The 19,411-nt window shown below is 50.2% G+C and overlaps 3 protein-coding genes across 16 annotated transcripts in view; 2 read left to right on the top strand and 1 right to left on the bottom strand.

Moving 5' to 3' along the window:
- The first annotated feature begins 54 nt into the window (after positions 1-54).
- MRPL49 (mitochondrial ribosomal protein L49) lies at positions 55-4,143 on the top strand. Its single transcript, XM_025445833.3, has 4 exons — positions 55-210; positions 1,408-1,558; positions 2,587-2,711; positions 2,839-4,143. Exons 1-4 carry the CDS (start codon positions 133-135, stop codon positions 2,983-2,985), a joined length of 501 nt encoding a protein of 166 aa, XP_025301618.1. The 5' UTR covers positions 55-132; the 3' UTR covers positions 2,986-4,143.
- On the bottom strand, positions 4,056-11,416 carry SYVN1 (synoviolin 1). Of its 12 annotated transcripts, none has more exons than XM_049096933.1 (16): positions 11,269-11,416; positions 10,268-10,419; positions 9,944-10,036; positions 9,701-9,853; positions 9,511-9,559; positions 8,972-9,075; positions 8,040-8,166; positions 7,851-7,950; positions 7,698-7,763; positions 7,486-7,602; positions 7,228-7,391; positions 6,815-6,943; positions 6,576-6,731; positions 6,297-6,498; positions 5,369-5,520; positions 4,056-5,311 (listed from the first exon to the last, which is right to left on the bottom strand). In XM_049096933.1, the coding sequence occupies exons 1-16, from the start codon at positions 11,414-11,416 to the stop codon at positions 5,142-5,144; spliced, it is 2,082 nt and encodes a 693-aa protein (XP_048952890.1). In that variant the 3' UTR covers positions 4,056-5,141. The 12 variants fall into 12 exon arrangements, with proteins under 12 accessions (XP_048952890.1, XP_025301598.1, XP_048952894.1 ...); XM_025445813.3 differs by having other exon boundaries at positions 4,056-5,285; XM_049096937.1 differs by having other exon boundaries at positions 6,312-6,498.
- A 187-nt stretch (positions 11,417-11,603) lies between these two features.
- Positions 11,604-19,411, top strand: part of SPDYC (speedy/RINGO cell cycle regulator family member C) — a 41,502-nt gene continuing 33,694 nt past the window's right edge. For all 3 annotated transcript variants that reach the window (XM_049096942.1, XM_049096945.1, XM_049096941.1), the window contains exon 1: positions 11,604-11,925. The gene's annotated coding sequence lies outside the window, so the exon portion shown is untranslated. The remainder of the gene's footprint in view (positions 11,926-19,411) is intronic.

Raw genomic sequence — 19,411 nt, 5'->3', positions numbered from 1 at the left:
TTTTTGTGCGGGCTTAGCTCCGCCTCTTCACGCCTGCGCAGGCGTTCTTTCGGTCCCAGGCGGTGCGCCCAGGAAGGGGCGGGACGTAGCTGGTTGCGCGCGCAGGCGGCCAGTGTACGGGAGCAGTTCAAGATGGCCGCGGCCGTGTTCCGCGCTACGCTGAGAGGGTGGAGAACCGGCGTCCCGCCGGGCTGCAGGCTACGGCGGCTGGTGAGAACGCTCAGCCGGGAGGTGGAGGACGAGGGCTGCTTTCAGTCTTGTTATTCCTGTAACTCTGGAGCTCTGATACAAGATAGAGGCAAAGCCTGCAGCGCGTTTCGGTGTGTGGGGCGTAGAACCTGATTGGTGGACAACGTAGGTTAGTCAGAACTGGGAGGGGCAGCGTTAACTCCTGCTAATTTTTTAAAAGGGCTACTGTTCCACAGGTTAGGTAGGGGTCGACCCCAGATCATTGGCGACACTAATGGGAACCTAGAGTTCATGATGTACAGGCTACTTCATCCCGCTTCCCTCTTCTCGTTACTCCGGGGCCTGTCAGGACTCCAGGGTATCTTTTGGGAGAAATGTCCAAGAAGGATCTTCAGGCTGGAGGATGGGAGGACGGATTGCGGAGAGTTACCCTAGGTAGATTATTAATGTCTTATTTTATTTTAGATGGAAAAAGGGAGTAATAAAATACCTAACTTGTATTCATTGTAAAAATCAAGTCAAAACTGTACCCTTAATACTTGTAGTCCAGTGCTTAGTGGTGTTTATACGAGGCCAAAATGTTCCAGAAAAGCGAGGGTCACATCGGATGATTGTGACTTGCTGAAGTTATCACGGTTGCTGAAGTGTCCAATCCAGAACTATAATATTTGTGTAGGATGTTTATTTTTTTTAAACTTTAAAAAAAAATTTTATTTATTTATGATAGTCAAAGAGAGAGAGAGAGAGAGAGAGAGAGAGAGAGGCAGAGACACAGGCAGAGGGAGAAGCAGGCTCCATGCACCGGGAGCCCGACGTGGGACTCGATCCCGGGTCTCCAGATCGAGCCGTGGGCCAAAGGCAGGCGCTAAACCGCTGCACCACCCAGGGATCCCTGTGTAGGATGTTTAGAGGAGACTTTAAGATACTGAAAAATGGTATATTGGTCAGACTTACAGTAAATTGGCTTTGGCTTTTGAGACCCAGAGAAATCCCAAGAGAGGAGGGCTCTTCCGAGTGCTTGAATTTTTCCAGTCTCACCTCTACCCTGGCAAACTTAAGTCTGATGCTTTCCTACCTCCAGGCTTTTATTTATGCCATTCTTTGCACCTGTAGTGTTTCTTTTTTTTTTACTTAAGTTCTCCCTCTTCTGTGTGGGGTGGGTGTGTGGTGGATGGGCTGATGGGAGCAATGGTTGCTTATTCTTGTTTTTGGCCTCAGAGCCAGACCCAGGGGCCTCCTGATTACCCCAGCTTTGTGGAGTCTGTGGATGAATACCAGTTTGTGGAACGCCTGTTACCCCCTACCAGCATCCCGGAGCCCCCGAAGCACGAACATTATCCCACTCCTAGTGGTTGGCAGCCACCCAGAGGTGAGCTGGGCAATGGTGATGGCATGAAGTTTACAGGAAAACCTCCCCCTCCCTAGTGGTCTACCTCACCAGTTGAGGCTCTGGGATTCCACAGTGGGTTCAGGATTTGTGTTGAGGTCTCTAAGGGCTTAGCATCTGTCTCATGTTCAAGGGCGGGCCTGGGAATGCAGCCCTGTTTCACTAGTACCGGTCCATTCACACTGCCAGGATGAGGTCTTCCCATTCAGGAAAAATGAAGCATAGAGAGAACACCTAAGAGGTTCGACCCCACCCCTACCCCAGTAGGCCTTATAGCGTAATTGGGAACAGAGCTTGGGAGTTGGGCAATTCTGGGTTCGAATTTGGCTCTGCTGTTCATTGTCAGTGTGATCATGAGTTAGTCACTTAGCTTCTCCCAACCTCAGTTTCAGCAAAATGGAGATAATCTGCACAGTACATAAAGCACTTAGCACAGAGCCCTGTATGTGGTAGTAGGTGTTCAGTGCTGTAAATCCCCATTTCTTTGTGTTGGAGATTGGTATTAGCCTCCATGACCCAGGGGAGAAGTACAAGGATTGGTCCCAGATGAAGGACCTAAAGATCCATGGAGGCATGGCCCTAACTTCATTTTTTCTTGAGCACCTTCTGCTGTCACACCCGGCACTGGGCCTGTGAGGTTACCGGGGTGAACCAGCAGCTGGTCCTGGCTCTAAATTTAGGGAAAGAGCAGGTCTTTTTTCTTTTTTTTTTTTTTTTTTAATTCATGATAGACATGGGGAGAGAGAGGCAGAGACACAGGCAGAGGGAGAAGCAGGCTCCATGCAGGGAGCCTGACATGAGACTCAATCCTGGGTCTCCAGGATCACACCCTGGGCCAAAGGCAGGTGCTAAACTGCTGAGCCACCCAGGGATCCCCCGAAAGAGCAGGTCTTCATGAGATCTAGAGGTGGCTTTACCATTGGGTGCGCGGATTCTCTGTAGACTGAGGGGAAGGGTGTTTGCTAAGGTGGGCCTGGGAAGATTTGACTTGTCATTCTTCCATATAACAGACCCCCCACCCAACCTGCCCTACTTTGTGCGGCGCTCTCGAATGCACAACATCCCTGTCTACAAGGACATCACACATGGCAACCGCCAGATGACTGTGATCCGAAAGGTGGAGGGAGACATCTGGGTAAGTGAGGGCATGGGTCAGGTCTGATTTTGACGTTTTCAAGGCTGAAGGAATGGGGGTCTACTAGAGGGGATGAACTGACCAGGTTTGATTTGTCATCTCCCCTTCCTCCACTCTCCCTCTCCAGGCCCTGCAGAAGGATGTGGAAGATTTTCTGAGTCTACTGCTGGGGAAGACACCTGTCACCCAGATCAATGAGGTGACAGGTACCTTACGGGTCAAAGGCTACTTTGACCAGCAGCTCAAAGCCTGGCTCCTGGAGAAGGGCTTCTGAGGCTCAGCTGAGCAGCCTGAATAATAGCATCCCCCACAGACTAGAGTTTAGGGGTGTCTTGGAAGGAGGGGGATGGCTGTTGGAGCAATTAGGACAGGAGGTATAAACGCCAGGCCTAAGAGCTTGGGCAGGGCAGAGGAAGTTAGGCTAAAGGGCTTCAGAGCTTCAGAGCAGGCCTTGCTCATATTAAGGGGTAATGGGACTCTCTTCACAGGTGCCAGCAGTGGGAGAGGGCTGTGTGACATTGGTGACCCTGCCTTCATCAGAGCTCATTGGGTTCTGCTGTTCAAATTCTGGAGGTTGACAACTGCCCCTCTAGTGGAAGTAATAGCCCAACCCTGTTTAGGGGAGGGTAGCACAGGGTAAACCCACTGAGCACATTCCTTCTTAGTCCCTCAGACCCTCACTGCTGCAGACATTCCTGAGGCTCCAGGTCAGACCTGGTTTGGTAGAGGCTATGGAGAACACAGAGGACTCAGGCCTGGGTCCCAGAGATCTTCAGTTCCAAGTGCAATGCTGGTACAGACATAGAACGCCCATGGCAGCCCCTGGGCTCATTCTTTTTACCCGTGGAGTAGAAGGCCCAGTCACCTCTGCCATTCTAGGCAGGATTTGGGCCTGACAGTATTTCTAGCCCCGGGAAGCTGTGATTAGCTTTAGCTGTTGTGTCCACAAGGGGGTGCCTGGGAGCTCCCAGCCTGCCTTTCCAGCTTGCTGGCCTCTTTATCAAGGCTGGACAGGGGCTTTGCAGGAAGAAAGATGCTGGCCGTTTGCCCCTGCCATCCCATTCCACCCCAGCCAATGATCCTTCACACTTGCCCCACCCTTGGGAGTTACAAAGGTCAGAGGCCTGAGTGCCCACCCTCAAACTAGTTAGGAACAAGGTTCAAAGCATGGCTCCCCTACTTGTTCTATGACTTGGGGCTCAGTTTCTTCATATGGAAAATGGGGACATCTTCACAATTGTTTAATGGCTTGTCTAAATCCACGTTCCTGGGGATTCTCAAGTCTGCAGCCTGAGCAAGAAAAAGCAGCCTGGCACACTGATCCCATGACACCAGCTCCACCAGTTGTTAATGCGAGTCTTTATTAGGCTGTATATACAATTTAAGCTATTAAAATTTGTACAATATTTACAAATTAAATAATCATCTGAAACTGTCTCCAGCAACTCTTGTAACACAGAACCGAGGGTAAAAAAAGACAGGGGCAGGCAGACCTCGGCTCCTGTGGTCCCTACCTGGCCCAGTGCCTTTTCTAAACTGGAAAGACCAGGAGGAGCCTGACACTCCTGCTCCTCTTTCTTAGGGTCAAGATTTCAAGTTCAAAGACAAAAATTTAAGCCAAAAAACAACAGCAAGGAAGTAATTCCAATTCTTCAAAACTCAAATTTCTGTAGTTGAGAAGTGACCTTCCACAGATTCTCAGGCTTGCAGTGGTTCAGGAGCAGACATGAGCCCTCAGCCTGGAGTGAGGCCGGGCAGTGGTTGCTGGGTGAGACTAGGAACAGTCTCACTTTATAAACTGCAGGGAGAGAGGGACCTGGGGGGAAGGGCAGGGTGCCTCAAGGCTGCCCACCTGCTCCTCCACCCCCAGCACTCCTTTCCCTGAGCTGTGCAGTTGTAAGACACGGAAACACCACAGGGCAGAAGTGACACAGCCACCATCACAAAGGGCTCATAGGGAGTTTAGAGTCAAAAGGGACGTCAGTACCAGTCTTGGTGGGTGGCCCAGGGAGCAAGTTCCTGGTCTGCCTCCAGCTCCTGAAGTTCACACATGGGATTGGGGAGCTAATACTGTTTTAGCACTGAAGCGACTTCACACACACACACGCACACACAAAAGTGAGGCTTGGAGGAGCAACCCCTTCTCCCAGAGAGGAGTGAGGGTGTAGGGGGCTTCTCAGAGACTATGCCTCTCTGCCTTCACGGCCCCAGCAGGACAGGCTGAAGGGTGGGAGAGAAAGGCTGGGACTAACCCGAGGTCCCCATGGCTGCCTGGGACTGGAAGGGCTGGAGTCAACTGGGGCCTCAGGCTTCTTTCCATTTGGCCTAGGGGATGCTGCCTCCTTTGTCTCAGAGCTTGGGGTTCTTACTCCCTGGTGCAGATAGAGGGAGTGGGCACTTGGTGGCAGGACATGTTACAGCAAGGGCTGCTCAGGAGAGTGGAGGCAGGGGTGGGACCAGGGTAGTGTCAGTGGGCAACAGGGGACTCCAACTTTTGCAGGCGGCGGCGGCGGAGCTCTGCTGCATCAGGCTCCCCATCCTCAAGCAGCTCCTCTGTGCCCATTGACTCAGGAGCTGGTGACAGAGTTCAGAAGTGGAACCTACAGAAGTTCCTTCCCCACTCCCTACCCCCCGCTTCCGAGGCTGACTCAGGCTACCTGGAGGCTTTTCAGGCTCAGGGGTTGGTGAGGAAGCTCCTGGGGATGGTGTGGTGGCCTCCGAGCTGGGGATGCTGGTGGGGGAGGCAGCAGTGACAACCACAGGGGCAGGCTCCTCAGTGGGGCTGACTGAGGTGGCCAGCCGGGGTGGACTAGGAAGAGAAGAGGTAGAAGCAGGTGAGGCCTTGATATCCAGGCACAACTGGGCATACTTTTTGGTCCCTTGTGAGCATTGTAGGGTAGAGTCAGCACTGATGTACCTCTGCAGCCTGACTTAGCAGCAGACACAAGAATATGTGTGAGTTCTCGTGATTCCATACTACAGATGGACTGTAGACCACTTGCAGGCCTCGTTCACTATTAAACTGCCATTTCTAATGGGGTGCCGGGCTCTGTACACACTCAAATCTCAGACTCAAGCTCCCCTCCCAGGCTGTGCCGTCACTGCTGTGTGCCAGGCACTCTGTGCATGTGACCTGTGCACAGGACTTAGAACCCATCTATTCAACTAAGGTGATAGTGGTCACCAAACAAGTGAGTGGTGGGACCACGACTTGAACTTTGGCCAGGCTGGCTCTGGGCAACTTTTTTATATACTGTCTCAGATCAGGGGCATTTGTTCCCAGGCACAGGGTCACCATATGTGAGAAGCGTACGCATGATGAACTAAAGCACTGAGAATTAGGAGTAATTTGACTTTAGAAAAATATAAAGGAGCAAAACTCAAAATTAGCTCTCTAATGAACATCAGTCCTGTGACAGAGGCCTCAAGAACCTGGGGATCCTAGTCTGTCTACAGATAGGTTGGCCTGAATCCATAGGCGTCACGGAGTGGCAGAAAAGAAAAAGACCGAGAACCCTGGCCAGGGGCCTTCTGTTGGCAGCTCTACGCTGCCGTCGCCCACCCCCCCCCCCCCGCCCCCCGTACCTGGAACAGACATACCCCAAGGAGGCGAGCACAGTGAGGTACTGGTTGATCTGCAGCATGGCGGCATCCAGCAGTGTGTGGATGTTGCGCAGGCTCTGCAGCCGAGCCTCCAGGTGCTGCCGCTCATGGCCTTCCAGAGCCCGCAGCTCCTCCGGGGTCAGCCCAGCAAAGCCCGCAGGGGGCACGGGCATTGGGGGGAAGGCTGGAGAGAGGCAGAGGCTCAGCCTGGGCCTAACACCCCCTACCCTCCAGATTAACCCTGAGAGTGGCTCAGCTCACCAAAGGGTGGAGGCAGCGGCATGCCCATCCAGGGTGGAGGGAAGGGGAAGCCTGGGGTGGGGCCAGCCTCAGGGGTGGGGGCAGAGCCAGGGGCCGAGGCAGAGGCAGCAGAAGCAGCTGTGGTTGTGGCTGCTCCATTGGGCCGAGAAAGGGCTGCTGGAGAGTAAGAATAGGAAGTTAAGAGACCTCTGCTTCCATTCCTGCCACCCCTTGGCTGTCTCAGTACCCAAAGGACTCACCTGCACTGGTAGATGGTGGGGCCACAGGCTCTCCTGAGCTGGGGGGAGGTGGGACAGGTGGGAAGGGGCCCATGGGGGGCCACAGCGGGAACATGCCTGGAGGAAAGGGAGGCAGGAGGCCCTGTGGGACTGCGAGAGAACGGGGCAGTGAGAAGAGGTCCAAAGTGAGATCAATGCAAATATATGCAAGGGGCTGACTGTTAGGAACTTTAGGAACTCTATCCCTGCTCTCACAGGCCTCTCTGAGCTCAGCACGTGATTACAAGCCACTGATGTTCCTCTCTATGACCCTCTCCCCCACCTAGACTGGGCTGAAGAACAGGGAGTCTGATTCACGTCAGCATTTCCCATACCCAGCTCAGGGCAAGTACTCAACGGAGTGTGTTGAATGGCCAAATGAGGGGGCCACTCACAGTTGGGGGGCTGGGGCAGGAGTGGTGGGGGGTGAGCAGCCGCTGGTGGCCCCTGATCCGCAGGTTCAGGAGGCGGTGGTGACTGGGTTGGCAGTGATGCCCGAAGGACGTCCATACGGCAGGTAGGGCAGGTCTGCTGCCGTTGGAACCAGGAACGCAGGCAGCTGGGAGTCAAGACCAGGCAATGGTCAGCGGTCCCTGGGGGCCTGCCTTCCACACCGTATTCCTTGGTGTCAGGCTCCCCGGGCCCCCTCCTACCTGGTGTGGAAAATGTGGTTGCAGGGCAGTCTCTTGGCACCAGTCACCATCTCTTCTCGGCAGATGATGCAGACATTGTCCATTGCCTGGAGTTCCTCTGGGGTGGCATCTGGATACCTAATTAGGATGGTCCAAGGATATGTCAAGACCAGAGGCAGAGATGGGAGAACCTGGGGCAGAGCTTGGGAGAACCACTAAAGCGGCCCACTTACAGTGTGTTCATGTTGCGGATAGCTCGGCGAGACATGATGGCATCTGTCACAGCCTTCTTGAACTGTCTGAAAGGACAGTTTCAGTGAAAGTTGAGTGATGGGGTAGGATTAGGTATGGGTCAGGCAGGCTGGGCTGGGCTGAGCTGGGCTTACCTCATGGCCAGGTACATAGGCCGGATAGCAAAGAGAGGGAACGTGTGCACCTTGATCATGATGGTCATGAAAGCCATGTACAGCAAAACCTTGATGAAGCCTGGGGGCAAGGGGAGGTGCAGTCACAGGGCCTGGGAGGCAAGGCTGGGGATGTCGATCCAGGTCAGGGGAGGCCTGGGCTCTTCTCACCTGTAAACAGCTCTGTGTAGAGCATGTACACAGCCTTGTTATCCCAGGGGTTCTCACTCTGGAGGTCCACGGAGTGCAGGACATACTTGATGAAGATGGTGAGCACCATAGTCATCAGGATCGCATACTAGAGGAGGACGAGGGGGTGGGGGGCCGTAAGACACAGTACCCCCTCCTGCAGTCACCCTCTGCCAGTGCAGTGATACCAGCATGGGCTCGGACACAATGGCGTCCTCCTAGCTCCTCCACTCACGAGCTCCTGCAACTTCTGGCAACTCACCAGACCCCTCCAACCCTGTCGGCCTGTTAAGTGACAGAATTAACTATCCCTTTGTAATGACACTGTTTTGCCAATGAAAAGATACAAGTCAAGCGCTCAGTACAGGGTCTAGCATACAGCTAGCACTCAACAAATGTGAGCTGTTATCACCAAACACACCTCCTTAGCTGTCAGCCAATTCCTTTTTTTTTTTTTTAATTTTTATTTATTTATGATAGTCACACAGAGAGAGAGGGGCAGAGGGAGAAGCAGGCTCCATGCACCGAGAGCCTGATGTGGGATTCGATCCCGGGTCTCCAGGATCGCGCCCTGGGCCAAAGGCAGGCGCTAACCCACTGTGCCACCCAGGGATCCCTGTCAGCCAATTCCTTAATCCATCAATAGCCAGCTCCCCTGGCGTCAACTTTGAGGACGTTTTCCCTGAGTGCCAGGTCAGGGCTCCTCCTCCACACATGCCTCTTTCTGTGCTCCCCCCACTCTCCCAGGTGTGAGCATGTAGAAGGCAGGAGCCGAGACTGGCTGATGGCTGCTCCCTGGTGGCCTGCACAGGCCTGACCCCAGAACAGGTGCTCAGGAAGGGTTTATCGTGTTATTCAAGGCATGTTCACTGCCACCTCAGGCTTGCCCTCCCAACCTCCCAAGCCAGTTTTACCTCAAAGCCAAACACCAGCTGCACAGAGGCCCCACGGGTCAGGATGCTGTGATAGGCATGGCTGACGAAGAGGAAGTCCAGGATGCCCAGGAGGAACATGAGGGCTGTGGGGACCCCCAAATGGGTTGGTTGGGTCAGCCTAGGGTCTGACAGCCACTTCCTGGTTTAAGAGCCCTCCCTGCTACCCTCCAGCCCATCATGGCCCTAGCCATCTAGTCAGGTGGCACACTCCATTGAACCCAGCCCCCTGGGAACTCCCAATTTTGCCTAGGAGGGTATCAGAGCGGCCCAAGCTCCAGGTGAGGAGGCCAAGAGCTAAGGGGCTGGGCAGTTGAGAAGCCCTGGAGTGGAACCGGGCAGAGATGATGCAAATTAACTTCCCAATTTATCTTTCCTGTACAGCTGTGGGTTGAGGGGGGATGCCTGTGCTCTAGTGTACAGGTCCACGGTTAGTGACTTTCCATGTTCCATGTTCCAGTCCTCCATGGTGTCTCTTCTCCCTCCAGCTCCCTCCATCCCCTCCCATGGATCTCACTCACAGACAATGCGGCAGTGAAAGAGCCAGGAGATATTGGGGCTGCGTTCCATCTGAGGCAGAGCAGAAAGGGGGCCCATCAGGAAGGCTGGGGCTCACCCCACATCCCCAACCCAGCCTTCACTGCACAAGCCTACCCACCAAGCCACTCCTTGGCTCCCATCTGCTTCAGAGAACCCTCTGACCCAACTCACAAAGTCCACACGGTCCTCAGCCAGCCAGTGGAAACACTTGAGGAAGAGAAGAAGAGTGAAGAGTGCAACAAAGCGGGGGCTGAAGTCGTCCCGAAAGACAGTGAAGGCCAGACAAGTCTCAGTGACAGCATACCAGGAACGTTCCAGAAGGTGCTGGGGGGTGAATAAGGAATGATGAGGAACACAAGACATTCTGCTTGCCCAGCCCCCTGCCCCTCACTTTTGGAGTCATGAACATCTTACCTCCATCTCTGCTGCCCTCAGCTGTCCAAAGAACACTTTGCCCATCACTTTGCCCAAGAGAAAGACAAGTACAAAGGCCTGGATGTAGAGGACCTAGGAGTGAGAAGAGACTATGGTTTGAGGTCACTTTCTGCTCTGCTATGTCTGGGGTTCATCACCCGGGAACCTCCCTATGTCCCCATCACAATTAGTTCAAAATACGACAGCTAGCAGCTTCTTCACTTCTAGTCTACTTACCTGACCTCTAGCTCCGCCCCTGCCTCAAGCAAACGCCTCCTCCCCTCCCAGGGCGTTCCTCCCACCCTGAGCCCTGTCTGTACTCACTGCCATGCTGGGGCTGGACTTGGTCAAGTACACCACAGTGGGGTAGAACTGGTGCTTGAGGTAGTAGGCATGAGCCACTACGGCCCCGGTCAGAGCCAGGCTGGCCGCCATCATCACTGCGGTGCGGAACATCGCCCCGGCCTGGAGACCTGCTTGGGGAGAGCGAAGGAATAACCCGGGTGATGCGTGCACCGTGCAGACGGAGCACAGCGCCCGAAACGCAGTGTCATTACACAGGAGGGGGAAAAAAAAAGACTCGCCTCACCTCACCCTCATAATCAAGAATAGCAAGACGTCAAGAATAGCGTACGCTCCCCCATTTTACAAATAAGAAAATGGAGACTCAAAGGGGTTAAGCGATCGCAATGACGCAAAGCCTGGAGCCCGGATCAGTCTTGTTTCAAATCTAGGGCTTTCCATGCCGCCGCCTCTAGGGAGCTACGAGGAGAGGCAACCGTGCTGGAGGAAGGGGAACCACTACCACAGCCTCTTAAAAGGTGATGCGGAGGATGCACACGCAGAAACCTCCGGAAGCAGGAACGTGCCGCCTGGACTAGGAGAAGCTGGGCGCTGGGGGGCGCTGGGGGGCGCAGCCGGGCAGGCGACAGCGACGGTGACAGCTCGGCCAGGGTGGGCAGCTGCGACACGCGCCCCGCGGGAGCGGGCGGGGTACGTCAGTCTGGATCCCTGGCGTCCCCCAACCCCCGGGGCAGGGTCCACTCGGGGGCAGCGGAGAAACGGACGATCTCCGCGATGCACGGCGGCAGGGAGAGGGACCCGGGTCGTCCCCGCACCTGTGATGGCCAGGAGCTGCGACTGTCGCAGGCGGGGCCCGGCCTCTGGAGAGCAGCCGCGCGGGCACCCGCGGTCGACGGACAACTGACAAGCCGCGAGCCGGGCTGAGGGGGCGCGCCGACCCCGGAGCCCTCAAGGGGAGGACCCAGGTCCCGACTCCAACCACTACCCGGGCCCGACCCCGACCCCGACCCCGTTCGACTCACCAGGAGCCCACCGCAGCGAGCCAGCTCGATCCCCGAGACTGCGGAGGCGACTTCGGTTAACGACACTCCCCACCCCCTGCGAGCCGGAACTTCGGGGGTGAGACACCTCACTTCCGGCGGGGCGCCGTGTGGACCGTACCAAGTGCATCCTTCCTTCGGCCGCACCACGCACCCTCCGTGGCGCCGGGAGCGTAGTCCCACCACCGTATCCAGGCGTCGTGCCCACTGCCGGAGCAGGAGATGCGAGAGGCGGTCAGAGTGGAATAGGGCAGCGAGGGAGGTAGTTGGGGTCCCCCCGCGCATTCGCCCCGGATGGTATCGTCTCGGTCTCCGAGGCGACTCAACCCAGCGAAGGACTCCGGCTCCCCCGCGGGGAGGAAGGCGGGACCTGTGCGGCCCGTACCACTTGGAGGGGGGCGCGTGCAAGGGCCAGACGCCACAGGCTTAACAGAAATTAGATGTTTTAGAGTCTCATTCCAGGATATTTCACAACGAATTAACAAATAAATTCGGAAAAGAAAAATTTGCTCCTCCACGATCACCCCCAAATTGTGTGGGAGTGTGTTGGGTCCCCGTGGCTGCTACTAATTGGCCGAATAGAGTTACGCGGACCAATAAAAAAGGGAAATTTGCCGGCCAACGGAAAGGGAGAAGCAGGTGAGTGGTTGCTAGGGACGAGAGGCGGCGTTGCCTAGGTCTAGGTCCAAGCCCAGTGGGCGGACAGCTGGCGGAGAGAGAGGGAAAGGGGGGGGGGGGGCGCAGTCCGTGGGCGGGTGCTGTGTGCCTGCCCAGCCGCAGCGTTTGCTGCGCCACGAGAGGGAGGGCGGGCTGGTGTGTGTAGGACTAGGAAGGCAGACCTTTAATTCCGGCTAATCTTGGGATGGTGTTCTGTGCAAAGGGATTGACTTCAGCTTCCCTGGGCCTACAGCTCTGCCCTCCTCGTGTTGTCCAGTCCCCCGCGGTAAGCGCAGCTCCCACTGGCCTTGGGCTGCCCAGTATTTCAGTTGATGACGCAGTCGCAGCCAAGCCAGTCTGCGCATTGACAGAATGAAGACAATACGCCCAAATTGCATCTTGCGTTTTCCTCTTTCTCATTTGGCAATCAAGCATCAAGGTTAATGGGCGAGGAGGTGCTCTGCTTATTTACCTGGGACAGCTGAGGTTCAGAGATTTAACAGGACCTGTTCTAGGATTGGCATATGGTCTGTGCGACTCTAAATTCCCGTCCTGTTGGCTTCAGCCACCTTCACTTCCCTCTGAATTGGCCTGACCAATTTAGCTTGTAACCTGTCACAGAGTTGGCTCCCCCAGGCCAGGTATTACTTTCTAGTGATTCCATCCAGTAGTCAGCTTCAGTTATTGCCTGACCTGACCTCTCTCCTCTTCTAATAAGTCTCCTCCCTGGGCTTCTGTAATCCCACAGGCCTCTCCTTTTCTTTCTTTGCTCCTGTGGGTTCCACACCCCTAACCCAAGAGGTCTTTTTTTTTTTTTTTTAAGATTTTATTTATTTATTTATTCATAGAGACACACAGAGAGAGGCAGAGACACAGGCAGAGGGAGAAGCAGGCTCCACACAGGGAGCCAGACAAGGGACTCCATCCCGGGTCTCCAGGATCACACCCTGGGCTGCAGGCAGCGCCAAACCGCTGCACCACCGGGCTGCCCCCCAAGAGGTCTTCAGCTGGAATATCTCCTGTTTGGAAAATATTTCAGTGTTCCTACTCCTCCAGCCCTACCCTAGCTTCAGAAACCTGGGCATCTTGTTCACCCTCTCCCTCCATCTGTCCCCACATAAAACTGGTAATTAAATCATTTATCCAGTTGTCTACAAATATGTGTCAGATGGAGCCTGTTCTAGGAAATTAGGATGTCCGTGAACAAATAACAATCTCTGTGAAGTTTTATCCTAGTGGGTGTGATGGGTGATAAACAATATACAGAATGTAAGTGAATTATCTACTATGTTGACAGATAATAAGTAGGTAATAAGTGCTATAGGCAAAAAGGGCAGAACAAAAAAGGATCAGGAGTGTTGGTTGGGTGCTTGAAGCAGGTTGTAGTATCAGTGAGAAGCTGAACAAAGATGAGAAGGAGGTAGGGGCGTGAGTCAAAGGATGTCTGGGTAAAGAGCTGGAGCTAGGTAAGAGTCGACCTGTCCTGGTTTGTTGGGAGGAGGTGAGTGTGGCTGGAGTGGAAATAGCAAAAGGGTAAGGAGGAGGAGGTGGCAAAACCAGATGGCCTTAGCCATTACAAGGGCTTTAGCTTTTACTCTGAGTGATATGAGGAGGCACTGGAGGATGCTGAGTAGAGGTGAACATGCTCTACTTAGGTCTAAAAGGGTCACCCTAGCACCTGTGTTACTGAATGTAGTAGTCTGGGGTGCAGGGAAACCAGTTAGGAGGCTCTTACAATATATTACACAAGAGATGAAGTCCTGTTGATTCTATATCCAAAGTATCTCCAGAATTCATTCTTTCTTTTCCATCTTCAGTCCATCATCATCATTTCATGCTCAGGCCATTTTATTTTAAATATTTTATTTATTTGAGAGAGAGAGTGTGTGTGACAGCATGCACGTGAGTGCACGAGCAGGAGGGAGGGGGCACAGGGATGGGGAGAAGCAGACTCTCTTGATCAGGATGCCTGGCACGGGTCTCAATCCCAGGACTCCATGTCATGACCTGAGCCAAAGGCAGATGCTTAACTAACTGAGCCATGCAGGTGCCCCTGCGTGGGCCAGTTTAACAGCCACCCAACTGATCTCTTTTCCTATACTCTACTGTCTGCTTATTGTCCCCACAGTGGCCAGAAAGATCCTCTGACACCTCAGGTCACACCTTGCCTCCACTCCCTACAATCAGGCATATGCTCTGTTTGTGGGGACCCCAGATGTATTATAAATACAAAAAAAGGTAAAAATGTATCTTTACCAAATCATATTTCTTTCAAAACTAAATAAATTCATCACAAATTAGATTTTGGGGGGGAGTGGACAGGAGAGGGAGAGAGAGACTCAAGAGGATTCTACACACAGTGCAGAGCCTATCATGAGGCTTGATCATATGACCCTGAGATCATGACCTCAGCTGAAACCAAGAGTCAGACACTTAACTGATGGCGCCACCCAGATGCCCCACAAATTAGATTTTTAATAAGTGAGGATAAAAAAAATTAAAATACTGCATATAATAACATGTAAAATGGGAAGAAGATATGATAGGAAAGAAAAAAAATCCCCACATGTCCATTAGGAAGAGAATGGTTAGATCCATCTATTGCAATAACGTTTAATCCATTAGAAAGGCAGATTTAGGGGATCCCTGGGTGGCTTAGCAGTTTAGTGCCTGCCTTTACGCCCAGGGCGTGATCCTGGAGTCCCAGGATCGAATCCTACACCCAGCTCCCTGCATGGAGCCTGCTTCTCCCTCTGCCTGTGTCTCTGCTTCTCTCTCTCTCTCTCTCTCTCATGAATAAATAAATAAAATATTTAAAATAAAAAAAGAAAGATTTAAAAGAATATCAAACACTTGCATGATTAAAAATAACTATAGGGTTTTCTATATATAATATAATGTCATCTTTTTTTTTAAGGTTTTATTTATTCATGAGAGACACAGAGAGAGAGAGAGACAGAGACAGAGACACAGGCAGAGGGAGAAGCAGGCTCCATGCAGGGAGCCCAACGCGGGACTCGATCCTGGGACTCCAGGATCATGCCCTGGGCCAAAGGCAGGCGCTAAACCACTGAGCCACCCAGGGATCCCCATAATGTCATCTTCAAATAGTGAAAGTTTTATTTATTCTTTACCAATTTGGATGCCTTTTATTCCCTTTTCTTTTTTTTTAATTTTTTTTTAATATTTTATTTATTTATTCATGATAGTCACAAAGAGAGAGAGAGAGAGGCAGAGACATAGGCAGAGGGAGAAGCAGGCTCCATGCAGGGAGCCCGACGTGGGATTTGATCCCGGGTCTCCAGGATCGCGCCCTGGGCCAAAGGCAGGCACCAAACCGCTGCGCCACCCAGGGATCCCATATTCCCTTTTCTTATCTGATTGCTGTGGCCAGGACTTCCAGAACTATGTTGAATAAAAGTGGTGAGAGTGGACATCCTTGTCTTGTTCCTCATCTTAGGAGGAAGTCTCTGATAAATGAATTTACTAAGGTCAAAGCATATAAAATCAATGTACAGAAACCCACTGCATTCCTATACACCAATAATGAGAAATTAAGCACAAAGAGAAATTAGGAAAGCAATCTTATTTACAATTGTGCCAAAAATAATAAAATACATAGGAATAAACTTAAGTAAAGAAGTGAAAGACCTGTACTCTGAAAACTATGAGACATTGATGAAAGACATTGAGGATGATTTAGGGATACTCAGCGGTTGAGCATCTGCCTTCAGCTCAGGGCCTGATCCTGGGATCTGGGATGGAGTCCCACATCAGGCTCTCTGCAGGGAGCCTACTTCTCCCTCTACCTCTCTCTCTCTCTCTCTCTCTCTCTCTTTCTCTCTCTCTCTGTGTCTCTCATGAATAAATAAATAAATAAATAAATAAATAAATAAATAAATAAGTCTTTTTTAAAAGACATTGAAAATGATTCAAATGGAAAGATATTTTATGCTCAGGGGTTGTAAAGAATATATATTGTTAAAATGTCCATACTACCCAAAGCAATCTACAAACATAATGTAATTCCTATCACAGAATTAGAACAAACAATCCTAAAATTTGTATGGAATGACAAAACACCCCAAATATCCAACATAATATTGAAAAAGAAAAAAAAAAAAAAAAACCCAAAGCTGGAGGTATCACAAGTCCAGGTTTTAAGTTATACTGCAAAGCTGTAGTAATCAAAACAGTATGGTACTGGCACAAAAATACACACATGAGGGGCACCTGGGTGGCTTAGTTGGTTAAAGTGCCTGCCTTCGGCTTAGGTCATGATCCCAGGATTCTGAGATTGAGCCCCACATCAGGCTCCCTGCTTAGTGGGAAGTCTGCTTCTCCCTTTCCCTCTGCCCCTCCCCCTGCTGGTGCTTTCAAATAAATAAAATCTTATTTTAAAACCGGACACATCGATCAACAGAACAGGATAGAAAGTCTGGAAACAAACCCAGTGGTGAGAGTGAACATCCTTTATATGATCAATTAATTACATGATCAATTAATTTTTGACAAGAGACAAGAGTATACAATTGAAAAAGTCTCTTCAATAAATGGTTTTGGGAAAACTGGACCACTTTCTTACACCACACACACACAAAAAAACTTGAAATGGATTAAAGACCTAAATGTGAATCCTGAAACCGTAAAAATCCTAGAAGAGAGCACAGGGAGCTATCATCACTCATCATCAGAGAAATGCAATTCAAAATCACCATCATGAGATATCACATCACACCTGTCAGAATGGCTAAAAAAAAAAAAAAAAAAAAAAAAAAAACATAAGAAACAGCAAGTGTTGGCGAGGATGTAGAAAAAAGGAACCCACAATGCACTATTGGCGGGAATGCGAACTGCAGCCACTGTGAAAAACAGTATGGAGGTCCATAAAAAAATAGGGGCACCTGAGTGGCTCGGTCAGTTAAACATCTGACTTTGGCTCAGGTCATGATCCCAGGGTCTTGGGATTGAGCCCCACATTGGGCTCCCCGCTGAGCTTTTCCCTTTTCCTCTGCCTGTGGCTCCCCCGGCTTGTGCTCGCTTGCTCTCTCTCTCTCTCTCTCTCTCTCCCTCTGTCAAATAAATAAAATCTTAAAAAAAGAAATAGAACTACCCTATGATCCAGTAATCACACTACTGGGTATTTATCCAAAGAATATGAAAACTTGATTCAAAAGGACACATGCGTCCCTATGTTTACTGCAGCATATTTACAATAGCCAAGTCATGGAAGCAGCCCAAATGTCCCTTGATAGATGAATGGATAAAGAAGATGTGGTATATATACAGAATGGAGTATTAGCCTTAAAAAGAATGAAATATTGCCATTTGCAACAACATGGATGGAGCTAGAGAGTATAATGCTAAGTGAAATAAGTCAGAGAAAGACAAATACCACATGATTGCACTCATATTTGGAATTCAAGAAGCAAAACAAACGAACAAAGGGGGAAAAGGGATCCCTGGGTGGTGCAGCGGTTTGGCGCCTGCCTTTGGCCCAGGGCGCGATCCTGGAGACCCAGGATCGAATCCCACATCGGGCTCCCGGTGCATGGAGCCTGCTTCTCCCTCTGCCTATGTCTCTGCCTCTCTCTCTCTGTCTCTGTGACTATCATAAATAAGTAAAAAAAAAAAAAAAAAAAAAAAAAAAACAAAGGGGGAAAAAAGGAGACAAACAGACTTTTAACTATAGAGAACAGAGGGTTACCAGAGGGAAGGTGGGCAGGGGGATGGGTTAAATAGATGAAGGGGATTTAGAGTACACTTATCATGATAAGCATGAGTAATGTATTGTTGAATCACTATATTGTACACATGAAACAGAACACCGTAAGTTAACTATATTGTAATTAAAAGTTAAAACTTAATAAAAATAAATAAAAATAATTTTTAAAATAACCAAAACTAGGGGCACCTGGGTGGCTCAGTCAGTTAAGTGTCTGATTTCAGCTCAGGTCATGATCTCATGGTCCTAGAGTGGAGCCTCTGTCGAGCACCAAACTCAGTGGAGAGTCTGCTTCTCTCTCTCCCTCTGCCCCTCCCCCTGCTTGTGCTCTCTCTTTCTCTCTCTCAAATAAATAAAATCTTTTAAAAAATAACCCAAAGTAGGAATCTACTGAAACTTCCTGGACCTGATAAATGGTATTTATCACGCAGCCATGTGTTAGCACAGCTAACATTTTACATAACAGTACAAGACTGAATGCTTTCCCTCTAAGATCAGATTCAAGAAAAGAATGTCCACCCTTATCACTTCTAATCAGTATTATACTGAAAGTTTTAGCGAGGGTAATTAAGTAAGAAAAGAAATAAAAGACATCTAGTTAGAAAGGAAGAAATCAAAGTATCTCTGCTTGCAAATGGTAGGATCTTCTACAGAAAATCCTAAGGAATCCATCAAAAAATACTAGAGTTAGTAAATGAGTTCAGCAAGGTTGCAGGATAGAAGATCAGTATTCAAAACTCAATTGTATTTTTATTCACTAGCAATGAACAAGCCACAAATAAGATCAAGAAAATTCCATTTACAATGCAATGAAAAGAATAAAATGCTTATGAATATATTAAACAAGAGAAATATAAGACTGGTACACTGAATATTATAAAACATTGTTGATAGAAATTAAACATCTAAATTAATGGGAAAATATCTCATATCTATGGATTATAGGACTTAATATTGTTAGGTGGCATAGTCCCCAAAATTGATCTAAAAATTCAACAATCCCTGTCAAAATCCCTGCTGCCTTCATTGCAAAAATTGACGAGGTGATTATCTTCAAATTCATGTGGAAATGCATGAAACTCAGAAGAGAGAAAACATTCTTGAAAAGGTAGAAGAAAGTTGGAGTACTCATACTTCCTGATTTTATTTTTATTTTTTTTATTTATTTTTTAAAATTTTTATTTATTTATGATAGTCACAGAGAGAGAGAGAGAGGCGCAGAGACACAGGCAGAGGGAGAAGCAGGCTCCATGCACCGGGAGCCCGACGTGGGATTCAATCCCGGGTCTCCAGGATGGCGCCCTGGGCCAAAGGCAAGTGCCAAACCGCTGCGCCACCCAGGGATCCCACTTCCTGATTTTATATTTATTTTTTAAAATTATTTTTAAAAGATTTTATTTATTCATGAGAGACACACACAGAGAGAGGCAGAGACACAGGCAGAGGGAGAAGCAGGCTCCATGCAGGGAGCCCAACGTGGGACTCGATCCTGGCTCTCCAGGATCGGGCCCTGGGCTGAAGGCGGCACCAAACTGCTGCGCCACCGGGGCTGCCCAATAAATAAAAATCTTAAAAAAAAAAGTCCAGAAATAAGCATAGACATTTATGGTCAATTGGTTATTTCCTTTTTTTTTTTTTTAAGATTTTATTTATTTATTCATGAGAAACAGAGAGGCAGAGACATTAGCACAGAGAAGCAGGCTCCTCACAGGGAGCCCGATGCAGGACTCAGTCCCCCAACTG

This window comes from Canis lupus, chromosome 18, assembly GCF_003254725.2.
Source record: "Canis lupus dingo isolate Sandy chromosome 18, ASM325472v2, whole genome shotgun sequence".
In the NCBI taxonomy this organism is placed as follows: domain Eukaryota; kingdom Metazoa; phylum Chordata; class Mammalia; order Carnivora; family Canidae; genus Canis; species Canis lupus.
Note: the sequence above shows the minus strand (reverse complement) of the source record. Positions and strands in the feature narration are given on the sequence as shown.

Coding starts and splice junctions, on each gene's coding strand:
- MRPL49 (XM_025445833.3), top strand. CDS start 133: ATGGCCGCGGCCGTGTTCCGCGCTACGCTGAGAGGGTGGAGAACCGGC. Junction 211..1,407: donor GCTGCAGGCTACGGCGGCTG/GTGAGAACGCTC, acceptor TTTTGGCCTCAG/AGCCAGACCCAGGGGCCTCC. Junction 2,712..2,838: donor AGGTGGAGGGAGACATCTGG/GTAAGTGAGGGC, acceptor CTCCCTCTCCAG/GCCCTGCAGAAGGATGTGGA.
- SYVN1 (XM_049096933.1), bottom strand. CDS start 11,416: ATGCACTTGGTACGGTCCACACGGCGCCCCGCCGGAAGTGAGGTGTCT. Junction 6,944..7,227: donor CCTGCCCCAGCCCCCCAACT/GTGAGTGGCCCC, acceptor GTTCTCTCGCAG/TCCCACAGGGCCTCCTGCCT. Junction 5,312..5,368: donor TGAGCCTGAAAAGCCTCCAG/GTAGCCTGAGTC, acceptor GAACTTCTGTAG/GTTCCACTTCTGAACTCTGT.